We start from the raw sequence: 19,137 nt of genomic DNA on the forward strand, positions 1-19,137 counted from the left end.
CTATAACAAGACACATCATAATCAAAATGCTCAAAAGAAGCCAGAGGAAAAAAGACATTATGTACAGAGGAACAAAGATAAAGATTAGGGCAGATTTTTTGTCAGAAACAAAGCAAGTGAGAAGACAGTAGCATATCGTCTTTAAAATACTGCAAACAGTCAAGCTAGGAATCCATACCCAGGGAAAAATATACAATTATAAATATCTGTGTATGTTAAGGGGCATGAGGAAACTTGGGGGTGATGGATATGTTCACTATCTTGATTATGGTGATGGTTTCACAGATACACACAAATGTCAAAACTCAACAAACTGTACACTTTAAATATGTGCAGTCTATTGTAAGTCAACTTCATTGCAATAAAGCTGTTTTTAAAAAATCAACATGTTTACGGAACAAACAAGTGGAGAAGACAGTTCTTAAAAGATACTAAGGTGATGTATCAACCAAATGCAACCTGTGAAGTTTAAGTAGATCCTGATTTGGGGAAGTTAAAAAAAGCTTGAAGAAAGACATTCTTAAGAAAGTTATGGAATCTTAAATATTAACTATATATCAGATGACACCACGGAATTGCTAAGTGTCTTAGGTAATGGTGGTCCTTATTCTTAGGAGATTCACACTAAATTATTTAGGGTTGAAGTATCATGATGTCCACATTTTACTTTAAAATGACATAGAGAAGATATAAATATATTTGGAAAGAAATAAAGCAAATATGGCAAAACGTTAACAACTGCCATCTCTAAGCAAAGAGTACATAGATGTTCATTGTATTATTCTTTCAATACTTAATGTTTGAAATTTTTCATAATAAAACAAGGGGAGGAGAAATAGTATATCTATATGGAAAAAATATCACAAACATGACAAAATACAAATAACTAGGAAAAATGTAACACACAACAGGAGTAGGGCTACTTTACAGGCAAATAACTCTAAAATCTGGAAGAAAAATAAGAAAAATCCCATTTTTTAAAAGTAGGCAAAAATTACAAAATGACAGAAAACATATAAATGTCAAAAAAAATTCGAAAATATACTCAACTTCTGTAATAACTAAATAATGTAAAACAAAGCAATGTAGTATCATTTTTCACCTGTCTGATGGACAAATTTGTTTCTTTAACAAAACACTACTGGTAAGGAAGGACTGATGAAAACATGTACTCTCATATACTGTAGAATTATACATTACGTGAATCTTTTGGATGGCAATTTGAAAAAAAACAATCCACATTTGAATTGTATTCTAAAATTTAAAATTTGCATACTCTTTGACCCAGTAATTCCATTTCTAGGAATGTATACTAGAGGGGTCAGCACACTCTTTCTTAATGGGTCAGGTATTAAATATTTTCAGCTTTGTGGGCCATGAGGCCTCTGTCACAACTATTCAACTCATCCACTTTAGTTTTAAAGCAGCCATAGACAATATAAAAACAAATGGTTGTGCTGTGTTCCAAAACAATTTTATTTACAGAAACAGATTCCTAGCTATGGGCCATAGTTTGCTGACCCCTACTATACACAAACTCTGAACAACACAAAAATATAGTTTATTATAGCACTGTTTGTAACAGCAGAAAAAATCATAAATAACTAAATACACATTAACAAGTCACTTAATAAATCATAATAACTAAATAGACATTAACAGAGCACTTGATAATTCACAGAAAATCAATACAATGAAATATATGGATGTTCAAAAGAATGTGATCTATCTATCTAGTAGTATAAGGAAAAGTTCTTCAGGATAAGTTATTAAGTGAAAAAAAAGCAAGATGCAGAGCATTACATATAATAACATACAGTGTATGAGGATAAAAAAGAATATATATGCACTAAATTTTTCTGAGTTTCTGTAAAGACGCAAAAGAAACAGTTATATCTAGAGAGCTGAACTGATGGGTCAGAGTTAAGAGAAAAGACTCTTACTTTTTATTTTACAACCTTTTGAGTTTTTACCATGTGCACATAACTTTTGTAACTACTCTTACAATAAGATGAAATAAATGACTTAGTACACAGTGAGTGTTTAACAATGTTACATGAATGAATAACTAGAGAGAGGTTTCATTAAATGACCATAAGGGGATAAAAGTCAGTTCTGATGCAATTACAGAATAAAGATGCTGATAAAGTGGATCCAGCAAAGGTAATGTGCGTTGCAGCAACCATTAAACATTGCAGGTTGACTCTCCAACATCCTTTCCTCCCAGACCCAGGGTCAGGTTCCAAATTATCTAAACCAATCACTGTAATGCCATCTCTCTGCAAATGACTGGTTCACAGAGTGCAGCCCTAAGTAAAATATCTGGAAATGCTCTGGGTAATCTGAATATGTAACAGGGAACAAACTAGAGATTAACGAAAGGATTGTTATCTAATCAGCAAATTTCTGTGACTCACTATCACTCTCAAACGGCAGCCAGGAGGAAGACAGACCACAGACAATGGATGTTACCCAGAATAAGAGCAGGAGGCTGCGAAACAATAATACTCGGATGCTATCAAAGCCATCACTGAAACTCCTGATTATAAATAAGTTTGCGGCTGGATACAGACAAACCTAGAGAGGGACTTAATGAAATGAGAGAGCATACATAGAAAGCATGTCTATGGATTTCAAGGGGAAAAGTGGGGGAGGTCAAACGACCCGGTGTAATGATGACAACAACAGCATATTGGTTAGGGGGCCAGGCCAGTGGTCCAGCGGTTAAGTGCACACGTTCCGATTCAGCGGCCCAGGTTTCACCAGTTCGGATCCCAGGTGCAGACATGGAACCGCTTGGCAAGCCATGCTGTGGTAGGCGTCCCACATGTCAAGTGGAGGAAGATGGGCACAGATGTGAGCTCAGGGCCAGTCTTCCTCAGCAAAAAGAGGGGGATTGGTAGCAGATGTTAGCTCAGGGCTAATCTTTCTCAAAAAAAAATAATAAAAATAGCATATTGGTTAGTAGAACAAGAGTCAGAGGGGAGTTATATCAACCACAAGACTAGTTCAGCTTTTGAAATATTGGCAATAAAGCAATTCCTATTGATGAAATCTTAGAAGTGCTGATGTTAGCTGTTGAAGCTGAGGTCAAAAATAATGAGGCCCTGATTCTGGATGGGCCAATATAAAAATCAATGAACATGAAGTCTTTAATGATGGGCTGAGTTGTTCACTTCATCTTTGCTTGTGGCAAAGTTAGAGAAAGGGTAGTGTAATTAGATGATCTGATGTCAAAAGAGAAGAAGTTATTTACTGATGGTGATAATATTTAACAACTTCTCTGAGTATAGAAGTCCAGCTCCATCCCACCTGGGATGCGAATCATCCCTTTGTCCAGTGTATCCACATTGTATGTGCTACCCGCTTGCCTTGGTTATCAGATCAACTGTTGTGGTATTGCACTGCTCATGTTCAAGTAACCCCTATTTTACTTAATAATGGCCTCAAAGCGCAAGAGTAGTGATGGTGGCAATTCGGATATGCAAAGAAAAGCTGGAAAGTGCCTCCTTTAAGTGAAAAGTTCTCAACTTAATATGGAAAGAAAAAAAATCTTATGCTGAGGTTGCACAGATCTATGGTAACTTTTACTACAGTATATTGTTACAATTGTTGTATTTTATTCTTAGTTGTTAATCTCTCACTATGTCTGATTTATAAATTAAGCTTTACCATAGATGTATATGTACACGAGAAAACAGTATACATTGGGTTCAGCACTATTCCAGGTTTCAGTCTTCCACTGGGCATCTTGGAACATATCCACTGAGGATACGGGGGGACTACTGTATCTCCCTATGTAATTTCACAAGTATAAGGTCAACTTTTGGTCCCCAGCTTTTCAGAGCTTCACATACACGCATAGAAGCTAATGTACAGGGGAAAAAATGCCATTACGTATTTTATTTATGCTATGCATTGCTTTGAAAGTAGATTTCATACACACGAAAAGGGCCAATAAAAAAAAAATTTTATTCCCATTTCTGTACATGATGCTGGTTAACTTTCCCATTCCACCTTTGGTTAAGATGATCTGATACAAATTATTTTTCCACGTACATGTTGATGGGTCACAATGACTGCAGGGGGCCTAGATCTGTACATTTTTTTATTTATAGGAAGAAGGCTGAACCTAATTTAATTACCTTTAAGATAAAACACAAAACTTACTTTTATTAAATAGTAATATAAGTATAGTTCAGTATTTCTCACTTCTCTATTTCCTTTATGATGCTTTAACTATTTTAAAAGTAAGATGTACTACTAACCAGCAAGTTTTAGGTCTCATTTTTTTTAAACAGTAAATTGTATGGATCTTTATAATATTACCATCTATACGATATAAACATCTTAAACACACTATGGAGTCATATATCCCATCAGAATCACAACACTAAATAATGTTACTATTTGAACATGGTTTTCTTAAAGTCCCTAGACTCCATACTTGCACGTAGTTCTTTTTTTTTAAGATTTCAATATCAAAAAAGTTAACACTTTTGTAGTAAACTAAAATTAACAGAAACATATAAAACAACTCCACAAAGTGAAAATAATTGCTGAAGCGTTTTTCTTGTTTTTTTTTTCTGGTGAAGATTAGCCCTGGGCTAACATATGTTGCTAATCTTCCTCTTTTTGCTTGAGTAAGATCATCCCTGAGCTAACATCTGAACCAATCTTCCTCTATTTTGTGTATGTGGGAGACCGCCAGAGCATGGCTCGATAAGCGGTGTGTAGGTCCACACTGGGGATGGGAATCCGGGAACCCCATGCCCCAAAGTGGAGCCCGTGAACTTAACCACTACGCCACAGGGCCAGCCCTCGAAGTGTTTAAACAATCATCATAAAAAGAACTATTTAAAATTTATCATAAAACTATATTTGTACACCTTTGGGTCAGAGAACCCGAAGAACCAGATTATATGCCAAAGTAATCTGAGCAGCATTGTGAGGTAGGCCCTTCCAGTTTACAGAAACAATTATTATAGTCTTAGGCCTCAGGTTCTTCTACTATGAATTCTAAGAACTTTCATAACCCTAATGGTACATCAAGGGTTTATTAAAATATCATTAGAACACCTTGTAAAACCACTAAACAGCACACGTCTTCCTTGTCTAATCAAAACTGAAAGAACTATGCATTCATGTGAAAACCAGTGCTGCATTTACTACTGTGAAAAAGTGACTAATCGATTTTTTTTTAAGTATCTCCAAGGTGGGAGGCATTTTTTGTAGCTCAATACATGTAGCTCAAAGAGTGGATACACTCAACTTTGGCAAATTCTGTGAGTTTGTATCTTGTTGCTGTGACTCTGTATCAGACATCTGTTTTCTTGCATCACATGGAGTCTGCCCTTCTCAAGCCAGAGAGGAAATTCTCTCTTCTGCTTAGGTTTTATTGAGGGAGACGAAAGGGCGCTATTAAGAACTCAATTCCCAGCCTACTATTTTTTTAAGCAAAGATCAGAAAAATTAATACCAAAGCTTTTTTAAAAATCCTTGCTAGCAAAGTATGACCCTGCTAAACAGTGCACTGTTACAACTCTCAAACTTTTACAGGAGGACGATGGCAGTGTCCCCACAAATCAATCAATTTTTCGATTAAAGAAGAATCCTGGTGTGGTAGAAAGTGCAGGAATGAGGAAGAATCAAGGACTACTTTCTAGAGCCTGCTGGGATATCCTAATTCACTTATCCAAGGGGCCTGTGGTTCTTCACTCAAAAGATGAAAAGATTAGATGTTTGTGGATCTAAAAACTGCCTCTTCCTAAATCGATAGTTAGCTTTCATAACTTTCAGTGACACAGGTTGAGGAAGGATAGGTTGGGCCACAATTTTGAGGACGTTGAAAGTGTTCTGGTTAATAAATTGACAGAAGTGCCATCTTCAGGCAGCACAGTTACAAAGAAGGGGTGGGGGGCAAGCCCGCGTTGCCGGTCAAGGGTGACTTAAAAGTTAGTTGGAATGACTTATCACCTGTTTTGTATTGACACCACTCGTATAAAACCATTTTACACAATTAAGATGGTTAGACAAAAATCAGGCCCTGCTGCCCGAAGGCACGCCCACTCAGGATGCACCCTGGGGACGTTGAAAGGCTAGCCAGCGCTGAAAGGCCAGAGGTCGCCGGGGTGGATGCGGGTCGCCCCTGGGGCTGGGCCCTCCAACTGTCCTCGGAGCCCTACCTCCAAGGAAGCAAACCAGGGACCCAAATACTCCTCCCTTTACCCCAAGCCCTTCCTACCCCTTCCTAAGTCTCGAAAAGGACGCTGAACGTCATCCATCTGGATCCCCAGCAGCGGTAGTGAGGGAAGCACTAGCGGCGCGAGCGGCAGTGGCAGAAGACGCCAGGCCTTGACATCAGCCAAAATGTTGGGTTTTAAGCACCGACCCAACCGCAGCGCCTCCCGTGAAAAGATCTCTTCGGATGTCAGGCGCGAGAAGCGGGCGGCCGGAGGAGGGACAGGGCAAGAAGGCGCGAGGTCCTTACCCGCTGCAAGGCTGGTGGCTGCCGGCCGCTGCCGGCGGCTCCAGTACCGGAGGCCGGAGGCGGCTCCACGGAACCGTAAGGAGGATGCCATGCTGCCCCGGCCCCTCCTCCCGCGGTGACCTCCGCCGCTCCCGACTCGCCCACTGACTCCGACTGTGCGCCACGGGGCGGGCGAACACGGCCGCGGCGTGGGGCCGCGCGCGCACGCGCTCTGCCGCTCGGGGCGGGCACCCACCTGCGAGGGGAGGAGCGCGGCGCCGAGAGGCGCGGCCCTGAGGGACAAGGTCCGTCAATCCCCTTACGGACAGGGGAGTGGACCCATCAGGATTCCCAGATCCTCCTCTCTTCGCGAATCACCAATAGGAGGCCTTTTCGGACCTCTACGTCAGGCGCATGGCCCCGCCCCCAAGCTCCGCCGTTGTGCACAGTCTGCGGGCGGGAGCCTTGTTTACCAAAACGTAGAGCGTGTTTGAGAGGCAGTGGCTGTCACTCATTACCTCCTCCTCCGAGCACCTGACCCCCACCCCAGAACCGCCTCCTCGGAGGACTGTAACTGCGTGCCCTGCCTGCTTGGAGGACTGTAACTGCGTGCACTGTCGGCTTGCAGGCAAGGACAAAACTTTGGCTCGCAGCAGGTGCTGCAATCTTTAGACGAGTAGAAATTCCCAATCTTTCCAAGTATAGGGACCCATTTTTAATTTCAATAATACGTGGGTCTCTTAATGTTAGCATTTCTATTTTTAGTGTTTGTTCATTGAGAAATCACAGAAATCTACCATGCATGCAATAACTGTTTTAAATTCTTTTGATTTTATTTAACCCAACCGTTTCTCCATAAACTTGAAACATCGTAGGAAAACAAGTTGATAACGTTGTTCTCTTTGAGTGGTAGAATTACTAGGAACTTGCTCTCTGTATTCCAACACATATTTCTCTAATGTTTGAAAATTCTGCATCCATTTCTTAAGCAAAAAGTAAAGGTAAATGAAAATCCAGAAAGTAGTGTATATGTATATTTGTGTGTCAGAGAGAGGGAGACTTACTCATTTTTCTGTCTGGGCTTGGTGTACATATTTGAATCTCTGAACCCTTTGTTAATAATTGTAGGCCTTCCCACCACCACTGACCCCATCAAAGGGTTTTGAGTCATGGGCACACCCAACCAAGACTTGCAGCCTTTGCAAAAAGGTAGTACAGGAGAAAAGAGAGTGAGGAGTGGCTAAGGCAATAGGAACCCCAAGGTGTCCACCTCCTCCCCAAAATTCACTTTGTTTACTCACTTGCCTGGTTGCACTCACCCAACCTTTTAATCTAAGTAGCAGAATCAACAGATTTGACTTTGACCTTCTTTTTTCTTCTGCCAGGTCGCTCATGGAGTTGGAAGTGCCTAACGGAAAAGCACAGGAATTGGATAATTTCCAAACAGGCTCTCTCCTGGTTCTGCGCATGCTAGCAATGTTTCCAGGAACCAAACTGAGTGCAAGGTTCCCGTTTGTAACTGGTAGAAAAACAATTCCCTTCTTTGGCTTTCTCTCAAACTCAACTCTCAATTCCACACAACCAAAAAGAAGAAAGGGAGGAAGAAAGGGAAGAAAAATTCATTTCTGCCATTGGAACAGTCTTCTAGAACTCCACCCAAATCCCTTTATTGGTTTCTGGAACATTTCCTACCTGCTCCTCTCTTCCTGGTTTATTTAGGTTTTAGCTGGAATAGACCTCCTGCAACCAATAAATGTAGCCCTACAGGTTTCTATAATTAAGCACTGACATGCATGTGCCTTTCAACTATGTCAACCTACTTGGCAGAGCCATTTACAACACAAGACAACATCTCAATTGATCTTCTCAGCTCCTAAAGTTTATATCCCAGTCCTCTTGAGACTTTATATCCAATCAGATTGTTTTTGTCATTTTTATTGTGAGCTGCTGTTTTTGTTTCTCTCGGTTGTTTATAGGCCTCCTTTCTTGAAAAATGAGCATTTCTTTACAAGCCTGCCTCCTATGAACAGCGTTGTCCTAGGACTGGAAGGGGAGAACAATAGAGGAAGGGGCTCAGAAAGAAGAGCAGGCAGAGCTAAAGCCGGTGTGAGATCTTTTTAATTTGCTTTTCTTTTCTTTTTTTTTTTTTTTAACTGATGTGAGGGCTTTGAAAATGAAGTGAGTGGCATTGAAAGTTTGATTCTTTTTTCTCACCCAGGGCCAGGGGATAAGTCACAATTATCCATATCCCTCCATTCTGTGGTTTACTATCCCCTCCCACAAGCTCTATGCTGTTTCATAAATTAAGGCCCTGAGATTTTTGTAGGAGTTTATCAGAAGCATTATTTTTTAAGTAATTATGATTATTTGATGGTGCTTGCGGATGTTATTGTACAGAAGTCCCCTCTTATCCACAGGGATATGTTCCAAGACTCCCAGTGGATGCCTCAAACCACAGATAGTACCAAACCCTATCTACGCTGGTTTTTCCTATACATGCATACGTATGATAAAGTTTAATTTATAAATTAGGCACAGTAAGAGATTAACAATAACTAATAATAGAACAGTTATAACAATGTATTGTAATAAAACTTACTGTAGATCTTAGCACCCTCAGCATACAGATTTCTTTGTTTTTTTATTAAGTTGAGAACTTTCACCTTTTCCCTTAAAGGGAGCTTCTCTTTGGCATACCCAAATTGCCAGCATCACTACTCTTGGGCTTTGGCACATTAATAAGTAAAATAAGGGTTACTTGAATACAACTACTGTGATACCACAACAGTCGATACAGCATATACAGCGAGGATATGCTGGACAAAGGGATGATTCGCATCCTCGGCAACACGGAGTGGGACAGTGCAAGATTTCATCATGCTGCACAGAATGGCACATAATTTAAAACTTAGGAGTTATTTATTTCTGGAATTTCCATTTAATATCTTTGGACCTCAGTTGACCACAGGTAACTGAAAGCATGGATAAGGGGGGACTGCTGTATTTCTATAGGCAGTTACTGCCTGTAGTTGGCTTTCTTTATTCGATTGCCTTCCTGATATCTTTGTTTGAAAGGCACTGCAACTGCTTCCAAGTCTCTGCCACATAGTTTTGTTTGAAATTGTGTTTCGATGCATTATAGGCTCTCTACTTCTCCTTCTAGGAAGATGGAGTGGATATATTTCTCTCTATTCCTCCTACTAAGTACAACTAGTAACTCTGGACATTACGTATAAAATAAACGTAAGAAGATTCCAAAAGGTGGAGAAAAGAAGGCATACCAGCTAGGGACCTCAGGACCTAAGGAGGAACACAGAGGTGAGGTTTTGGGTTTTCATTTAGCCTTATATATCTCGTACTGAGTTCTGGAGAAGCCAAAAACCAGAAACCCAAAATTGCCGAGAGTCACAAACAAAAATGCCCCAGTAGAAGGCTGCTCTCTCTAGGCAAAGGACCAAAAAAGGAGCAGCCTCGCAAAACAGATAACCTTTAAAAAATAACCACGCTACTGTGGACAAACACCACACATTAAAAACTATGGCACTACCCCTACCCATGCCAGCAAAGGCCAAGTGAGGAGCCTAGGCTTCCACACTCTCAAGGCTATGATGAGACACCCCAACATCCACCCCTACCTAGCATTGATAAAGATGGTGCCCCCTCCATTCCCTTGCCAGAGCAGGATCAGGAAAAGCAGCTAGAACAGAAGGTTTAAATAAGATCCAGAGTGTCATAATGCCCAAAACATCCATGTTTCAATTGAAAATCATTAATCCTACCAAGAACCAGGGATATCTCAAACTGAACGGGGAAAAAAAAAGATATTAATACCAAGGTGACAGAGAAGTTAAAATTATCTGACAAAGATTTTAAAGCACCTGTCAGAAAAAATGTTTCAGTGAACAATTAGAACACACTTAAAACAATTGCAAAAAAAAATAGTCTCAGCAAAGAAATAGGAAATAGAAAGAAGAAATAAGTGGAAATTTTAGAACTGAAAAAATGTGATAACTGAAACTTTTAAAGAACCTCAGTGAATGTGCTCAACAGCAGAATAGAGGAAAGAATCAGTGAACAGGGAGATAGAACAACAAGAATTAAACTATTTAAACAACAGAGAGAAAATAGACTGGGAAAAAAAAAAGGAACACAGCTCCAGGGACCCATGTGATTATAATAAAAGATGTAACATTCATGTTATCCAAATCTGGGGAAGAGAGGAAAAAGATTTTCCCAACAAGGCCCACACTGTCTAATCACTTTTATATCTGTCCCCAAGATACCTCTCTTATTAACTCACCTCCATGATAAAATGATAGTGTCCCTTGCCAGATCCCTCGGAACTCCCCAGGTTTGTTCTCTCTCTCTTTCTTTCTTTTCTGCAAGTTCTAATATCCCTTCTCCCTGTTGTTTAGGACTCAATTCTAAATGACCTTCCCCAAGAAGCCTCTTGGGGGGGGTGGGGTTTGCAGAAAATAAACCATCAAGAAAATGATCTAGTTTGATTAAGAAACTGTATCTAAAGGCACTTTCAAAAACTGTAGCAGTTTGCATCAGGTTTGGCTGAATGAAACAGAAAAGCCAAATGATAGTAATCTATTTTTTCTCTCACATAAAAGAAGTCTGAATGTAGGCAGAGCAGGGTTGGTGTGGCATCTCTGAGTTATCAAAAATCTAGGCTTCTCTTTTTGTTTTACTATCTAGCACTGGCTTCTAGCCTCATGATTACTTCATGATCCAAGTTGGTCCAGCCATCTTGTCTGAGTCCCAGGAAACAGAAAAGCAGGGGGAAAAGTAAAGAAAAGGGATGTGCCAGTAGACTGTCCTATTAGTCCTACCTTATTAGTCTTCCTATTAGTCCTGCCCCACAATTTCACTTCCCCACGGGCCATAACTTAATCATTTCGCCATACTTAGCTGCAAAGACAAATTAGAAATATAGTATTTTAGCTGGGGAAAAAAAGAAGAAGAAGAATGGATTTGGATAGGCAATGACCAGTCTTCCCACAGGTAATTTCAAAAATGTTTTGGAACACAAAACACTGATAAAATAATTGACTTGTGTCTCAAGTTGAGAGCATATCTAAGTACATACTGTTACATTTATTTAAATGGTTGAGAGTTGGAGACATTAGTATGTACTCATGCTTAATATAGGCACAGATGGTAACACATAGAAATATTATCAATATGGATATATACACAGGTTTTATACAGACGTATATCTCCTTGCTCTGTCATCTGAGAGGGCTTAGAAGTGATGATACTTCAGTATCAATGAGCATATCTAGTATTTCGTGTTTTCCACTTACACGTATACCTTTGACTATGGTGGTCAATAATCATCTAACCTTATAAATATTGATTACACAAGATTATTGAATAAATTTAATTACCATGCAATAAATGTTTGTTGATTCTGCCAATAATTATTATTATACAACCTAACTTATATCCATAGTTATTTTACTTACTATATGGTCCTTAACATGTAAATTCAAGATAAACATTTAATCAGATTAATTAATTGTATTCCTTTGCTCTGTTTTATAAAACATATAAGCATGTTAATGCTCATAAATACTATGGAGCAATGTATTACATACTTTCTTTTTTTTTGAGGAAGTTTAGCCCTGAGCTAACTACTGCCAATCCTCCTCTTTTTGCTGAGGAAGACTGGCCCTGAGTTAACATGCATGCCCATCCTCCTCTACTTTATATGTGGTTCGCCTACCACAGCATGGCGTGCCAAGCAGTGCCATGTCCGCACCCGGGATCCGAACCGGCGAACCCTGGGCCACCAAAGCGAAACGTGAGCACTTAACTGCTGTACCACTGGGCCAGACCCCATACTTTTTAACATGACATGATAGTAACTACACTGAGTCTTACCTCTTTTGATGGTGTCTATGGTGGAAAGCTGTTATAAATGCAGAAAATCCTTATTATATGTCATCTTGATAATTTTGTTCCTCAGTCATGGACCTTAATTTCCATCACCTCTGAGAAAGGAAAAATTCAGAATAATGCTTACGTTTTTGCTTGTTATTTGACATAATAGAATTAACAATATTAGAAAAGGATGTTTACAAATGATGGCTATTTTAATTCTAATAAAGACAGCATATCAATTCCATCTTCATGTCATAAGTGATTAAGAAAATTTAATTTGCTTAAAGAAATAAAAAGAAATTGTTGGTTCCCATTACTGAAAAGTCCACAGTAGGCCTAGCGTTAACAGAGACTTGTTCTCTTTGTGTTTTTGCTCAGCGGTGCCTATTGCAGAGTCAACTTCATCTTCAAGCATCATGCGCTGTTGCAGTTGCTCCCCTGGAAGTTACCAATGGCTGCTTATATTGTCATATCGCACCATCCCTGGGCTGGATAAAACCTTATTCCTTCTGGAAAAGAGAGGAAACTTTCTTCCTCACAGAAACTCCGGTTTTTATCAGATTCTAGCTTATCTCTGAGCCAACTGCTGTGGCCAAAGCCATGAAATTGAGGCCCACTTCTAGAGCTAAGCTGAGGTCATTCCCACTCAAACCAAAGGGCTTGAGGAGTAGGGGATGAGGAAGGTGAGTACAGTTTTTTCACCCAAAGGAGGAGGAAAGGATACAAAATGACAAAAGCGAAAACAATGACTGTCAACCTCAGACAGTGACCGAGTAAATTAATACATAAACACAACTTTACACAGGGCTTTAGACTGGAGCTCCAAGTAAAATCTAGTCCCCAAAATATACTACAGTACTTTAAAAATTTGGCATCAAGGGCCAGCCCTATGGCATAGTGGTTAAGTTCAGCATGCTCTGCTTTGGCAGTCCGTGTTCACAGTTTTGGTCCCCTTACCACTCGTTGGCAGCTATGCTGTGGTGATGACCCACATACGAAATAGAGGGAGATTGGCACAGATGTTAGCTCAGGGCAAATCTTCTTCAAGCAAAAAGAGGAATGTTGGCAGCAGACGTTAGCTCAGGGTGAATCTTCCTCACCAAAAAAAAAAATTGGCATCAGAATGCCTTTCAACAAGTTGTGCGTTCTCCAATATTTACATCTTTATGTTTATATAACCCATTGGTCCTTTTGTGTTTGAAGATGCAGTGGATCAACTTTGTTCTATATCTCATATATCAATTATAACAAAAATAATAGAGATTTTTGGTTTTGCTTTGTTTATTTGGCTTTGTTTAAAGATGTAATTACCAGGGGCTGGCCCCGTGGCCGAGTGGTTAAGTTCGCGCGCTCTGCTGCAGGCAGCCCAGTGTTTCGTTAGTTCGAATCCTGGGCGCGGACATGGCACTGCTCATCAGACCACGCTGAGGCAGCGTCCCACATGCCACAACTAGAAGAACCCACAACGAAGAATACACAACTATGTACCGGGGGGCTTTGGGGAGAAAAAGGAAAAAATAAAATCTTTAAAAAAAAAAAAAAAAAAAAAAAAGATGTAATTACCAGAGTCCCATGACATAGTTATGGTAGCCTTCAACTGCTTTCATATTTCCTAGTCAGATTATTTCTATGTCTGGCCCAATTCATCTGTAAAGATAAAGCAGTGGTTTGCAATCCCAAATGCATGTTAGAATTTTTTCAAAATACCAAAGCCCAGTCTTCATCTACGAGTAATGTCTGGAGTGAGTCATAGAGCATTTGAATTTATTTTTAATTTCCTCAAGTGATTCTGCTGCACAAGGAGCATTGAGAGCCACTGCCATAGAAGGCAAAACTATCTAAGACATAGGAGATGCTCAGGGACTAATCATGCTGGCAATGACGGTGGGTATAGAGAGAAAGACACAGGTGTGAGAGATCTGGGAGGCAAAACTGATATTACCGCTTACTTCCAGGAGTTGAAGGAGCATTGAAAGAGAAGAAATAATCTGGGTAGACTCCCACGTTTTTGGTTTGAGTGATCGGATAGATGAAAGCGCCATTTCCCGAAATAGGGAACTGGCGTTATGTTGAGTTTGAAGTGGACGTGACCGGGGAAGTTGGCCATATGAAGAGTCTAAGTTAGAGATATGTATTTGGAAGTTGTGGGCTAATAGATGATAATAAAAGTCATGGGCGTATATGGGATCACTCCGAACATTTCCAGAGTGATAAAGAAATATGTGGTTGATGATAAAACTCCAGAGATCACACTAAGGAGTGGGTGGAAGAATTAGAGCTTATGAAAGCTGAGAGGGAGGGACCAGAGAGGGAGGGAAACAACGACAGAGTCATGTCAGAGAAGTCAAAGCGGGAGTAAAGCTCAAAGAGGGAATATTTCACAGTGCCAGTTATTATCAAGTGAGTGGTAAGATAAGCACAGAAAATGCCTGTGGGCTTTTGCAACTCAGAGTTATTGCTGACTTAGTAAGGGAGAGCAGCTGCAGTGAAATGGTGGGACCAGACCACGATAGATTGAGGAGAGAATGACAAATAGCAAAACGGAGAAATGGAGACAGTGAAGATTGAGTGCATTTTCAAGAAACTTGACCTGTTAAGGAAAGGAGAAATTGGCAGGAAGTAAATTCAAAGGAGATTTTTGTTTTCATTTTAAAGAGGAAAGAGACTGGAGCATATTTAAATGCTAAGGGGAAAAAGTCAGTAGAGAGACTGAGTTGAAGGAGAGGGCTAATGGAAGAGAGCTTTAGGGGTTATTACTGAACAATTTCCAGGATCTTCCTCTTTAATTTGTTTAGCTTAAAAAAATGCTTCCCCATTTAGTTTCTACATGTAAAACCTATAACCAGAAAGAAGGCACAAAGAAAGCCTCAGTTAATAAAGCTGTGGATTTTCTTCCCAGCAACAAGACAAACTTGGAACAATCTCACAAATACAAACATAATAAGGTGTAATAATTTTTTAAAATATGAATCAAGGCAGGAACACACATACATCTGAGGTGACTACTTGGCAGCAGGAATTTTAGAGAAAGAGAAAGTTGCTGCCCCCTCTTATTATTGCATCACACTCCATCTGTATATGGGTAACAGGACACTTACAATTCTAATCAGAGGGGGAAACTAGTTGCCGGGTCTTGTCATCTTATGGTTCCCCTTTTCTATTACCAGATGACATTGGAATGACCAGTGAGCTCAGTTAAAGCTCTGGTTTAATTAATGATGTTCTGCACCACGTGTTTGGCCTTTAGGGAAATGCGTCTTGACGTGCAGCAGCGTTCTGGGTGCTGTTAAACATGCTTTTCGATTGGATCTCTGTATAACTTTTCATCAATATATGCTGAGAAGGCATTCATCCATTGCTTCAATTTTTTTGAAAAGCACTTTGAAAAGTTTTAAAAAGATGTCCTTTGACCCAAAGATACAACCCTAGAAATGAATTAAAAAGAAATATTCACAGATATAGAGAGATATGTTGATAGAAGTGCTATTTATAAAAGGGGGGGACAGTTAAAATGTACAAAAGGAAGGACTGTGTTAAATACATTCTGTTACATGTATACTGCAGATCACTATCCCCCAATATCAGTTCTTCCCTTCTTCCAGAATAATAGGATTTCTGCTGAAAATATGGCTAGCCAGCGTAAAAACTGAATTTCCCAGCTTCATTTGCAGTTAGGTGTGGCAATACAACTAAGTTCTGGCCACTGGAACGTGAGCATATAGAAACCAGCCTTAGGAGGCACTTGATATATACTTTGTCCCTTCTTCCTTTAGCCCGCTAATTGGAACTTAGATGTGATAGCTAGCATGCTATCTTAGACTGTGAGCACAAGGGCCATGCTCAAAGAGTGACAGAGCGGGGGACTAGACCAATGGCATAGTGGTTAAGTTCATGCACTCCACTTTGGTGGCCCTGGGTTCACAGGTTCAGATCCCAGGCGCAGAACTACGTACCGCTTATTAAGCCATGCTGTGGCAGCATCCCACATACAAAATACAGGAAGATTGGCACAGATGTTAGCTCATGACCAATCTTCCTCACTGAAAGAAAAAAAAGAAAAGAGTGGCAGAGCAAAGAGATAAAAGGAGTGCTCAAGCATACTCAAGTGCTACATGGAGCCAAGCTGTGTTACCAGCCAGGTTGCCCACCTCCAGACTTCTGCAAGAGAGAGAAATGAACTATCTTGTTTAAGTCACTATTATTTTGGGATTTTGACCACTCACAGACAAACCTCATTCTAACTGATATATATCTATGGACATTTATGAAAACATTTAAAATATTGCTTCCTAGGCATTTTTATTAGTATAGGAAAAGTCTCATAATATAATGTTAAGTGAAAAAAATCAGGATACAAAACTATTCTTGCAATATTTTTTAATTTTGTATTGTATTAAATGTTTACATATATGCATAGAAAAACAGTAGGGTTATGGATGGGTTTTTTTCCCCTCTCTGCTTTTCTTCACCTTCCCTACCTCACTATGTACAAAAATCAGCCCAGACAAACCAAAGACTTATATGTGGAAGGCAAAACTTTAAAACTATTAGAAAAAAAATATGGAAGAATACCTTTATGACTTTAGGATAAGGAAGAATTTTTAAATAAGTCACAAAAGCACAAACAATAAAGAAAAGTAGTAGTATATTCAACAGCATTATAATTGAGAACATCTGTTCATCAAAAGATGCCAAAAAGAAAGTGAAAAAAAATCCACTGGGAAAACATATTTGCAATACATAAAACCATCAAAGGATCAATGTCCAGGATATGTTTTTTAAAATCCCAGAAATCAACATGAAACATATAAATAACCAATCTAAAAAACAGGTAAAAGATATAATCAGGCATTTCATTAATAATCATGGAAGGCACACAAAACTATTAGCAAAGTTCTTTTTTTTAGGCTTTGTGATAGATACTGGTGTTCATTTTATTGTTATTCTTTAAATAATAAGGTAATTATTAAACATATATTTGTATCTCATACACTTTTTGTAGGTATATTTTGCAATGTAAAAGAGTTTTTAAAATGCATGACTTGAGGGAGGCTGGCCCGGTGGTGCAGCAGTTAAGTGTGCATGTTCCGCTTTGGCAGCCTGGGGTTCGCCGGTGCAGATCCTGGATGCGGACATGGCACCACTTGGCAAGCCACGCTGTGGTAGGTGTCCCACGTATAAAATAGAGGAAGATGGGAACGGATATTAGCTCAGGGCCAGTCTTGCTCAGCAAAAAAGAGGAGGATTGGTGGTAGATGTTAGCTCAGGGCTAATCTTCCTAAAAAACAAAAAAGGAAGAACTTGGGGCCAGGTGGCCGAGGGGTTAAGTGTGCGTGCTCCACTTTGGTGGCCCAGGTTTCACTGGCTCAGATCCTGGGCGCAGATATGGCACCGCTCATCAGGCCAAGCTGAGGCAGCGTACCACATAGCACAGCCAGAAGGACCTACAACTAGAATATACAACTATGTACTGGGGGAGCTTTGGGGAGAAGAAAGAAAAAAAAAAAAGACAAAGATTGGCAACAGAAGTTAACTCAGGTGCCAATCTCTAAAAAAAGAAAAAAAAGGGAACAACTTGGAACTGGTTTTTGAAAACTAAGCCACACGCCCATAGTGTGTCCTGAGAACGTAAATTTTTAGCAAATTAACAGTTAGAACTCATTTCACGGGGATCATATGCAGGTTCGGACAAATTATTCAAAGAAATCAAGGTGTTTTGTGTATTTTTGATCTCAGGGCATGACACTGAGCAGAACACTTCCAGTGTCCTTCGCAGCTGGATATGGCAATGTGACTAAATTTGGGCCAACAGGATATGAGCAGAGGTGATCTGTGCCACCTCCAGGTCTTTCCTTAAAGTTGGATACCTTTACCCTGGACATCTTCTTTCCCATTTCCCCAGACGTGGAGGGAGCCAGTATCGACCACATGGATGAAGACCACACCCAAGGAGATGGTGAAATGATAAGACGGAAAGAACCTGGGTCTCTAAGTGAAGCCTGGGCCTCAGCTCTTGTGGAGCAGGACCGCGAGGCCAGTCTTGGACCTCTTACCCTAGGTTATTTAAGTCACTATGTTCTGTGGTCTCTTTATTGCAGCAGCTTAGCCTGTACCTTGACTAATAAAGCCATTGTCATTTTTTATGTGTTCCTTGTAAACATCAATAGAGAGACATGATTCTGAAAAACGAACAGTGTGTAGGTGGTGTTATCTACAAGAAACCCAGCTGCTTCCACAGCCTGGAAGTTTCGTTTTCTCAGTGTCTAGGAGTGATTAGGCCCTGAAAGAGTGGGGCAAGTCTAAAAAGCACAAGAGACCAGAGTCGACAGCTGAATGCAAATTTGTTAGTGTACTAACAGAAATAAAACAGCAATACCCCATGGACATAATTAGCTCATGCTCTCCCCTGTGATGAAGCTACATGGAAAGCTAGATCATCAGAAGCCATTTCAGTGACATTCCAGAAATTTTTGACGTTCACATCATCAACTCATTCCCTTCCTATAGGCAGACTTACATGGAACTTAGAAGGCTGCTTCATGAGTATGAAATCAAATCAAGGAGAAACAGATGAATCAAATGTCTAGTGAATGTCCTTTCACTTTTGTGACAGGAAGTACTCAAAATCAAATGCCTAAATCTCATATGTTTATCTTCACATTAGAAATGGTGTTGCAACTGGGACCAGTAATAGGTCAAAGGCAGATGGTGAAGACTTCCTTTTCCCCTGATAACAGGGACTACCAATGTTTGCCTCTGTGACTCTTCTTTTCTTA

General features: G+C 39.9%; 1 protein-coding gene and 1 long non-coding RNA gene across 5 annotated transcripts in view; one reads left to right on the forward strand and one right to left on the reverse strand.

Moving 5' to 3' along the window:
• Positions 1 to 6,961, reverse strand: part of HIBADH (3-hydroxyisobutyrate dehydrogenase) — a 111,176-nt gene extending 104,215 nt beyond the window's left edge. Inside the window, exon 1 of one of the 4 annotated variants that reach the window (XM_008517872.2) lies at positions 6,491 to 6,961. In XM_008517872.2, the coding sequence (XP_008516094.1) occupies positions 6,491 to 6,581 (91 nt within the window). In that variant the 5' untranslated portion in view covers positions 6,582 to 6,961. The remainder of the gene's footprint in view (positions 1 to 6,490) is intronic. The other 3 variants (XM_008517873.2, XM_070617567.1, XM_070617566.1) reach the window with 3 other exon arrangements.
• On the forward strand, positions 6,898 to 9,088 carry LOC139083043 (uncharacterized). The gene is made up of 2 exons (XR_011539535.1): positions 6,898 to 7,097; positions 7,855 to 9,088. It is a non-coding gene; the product is annotated as an uncharacterized lncRNA (long non-coding RNA).
• The last annotated feature ends 10,049 nt before the right edge of the window (positions 9,089 to 19,137 follow it).

The sequence above is a fragment of the Equus przewalskii genome, chromosome 4, assembly GCF_037783145.1.
Source record: "Equus przewalskii isolate Varuska chromosome 4, EquPr2, whole genome shotgun sequence".
In the NCBI taxonomy this organism is placed as follows: Eukaryota; Metazoa; Chordata; class Mammalia; order Perissodactyla; family Equidae; genus Equus; species Equus przewalskii.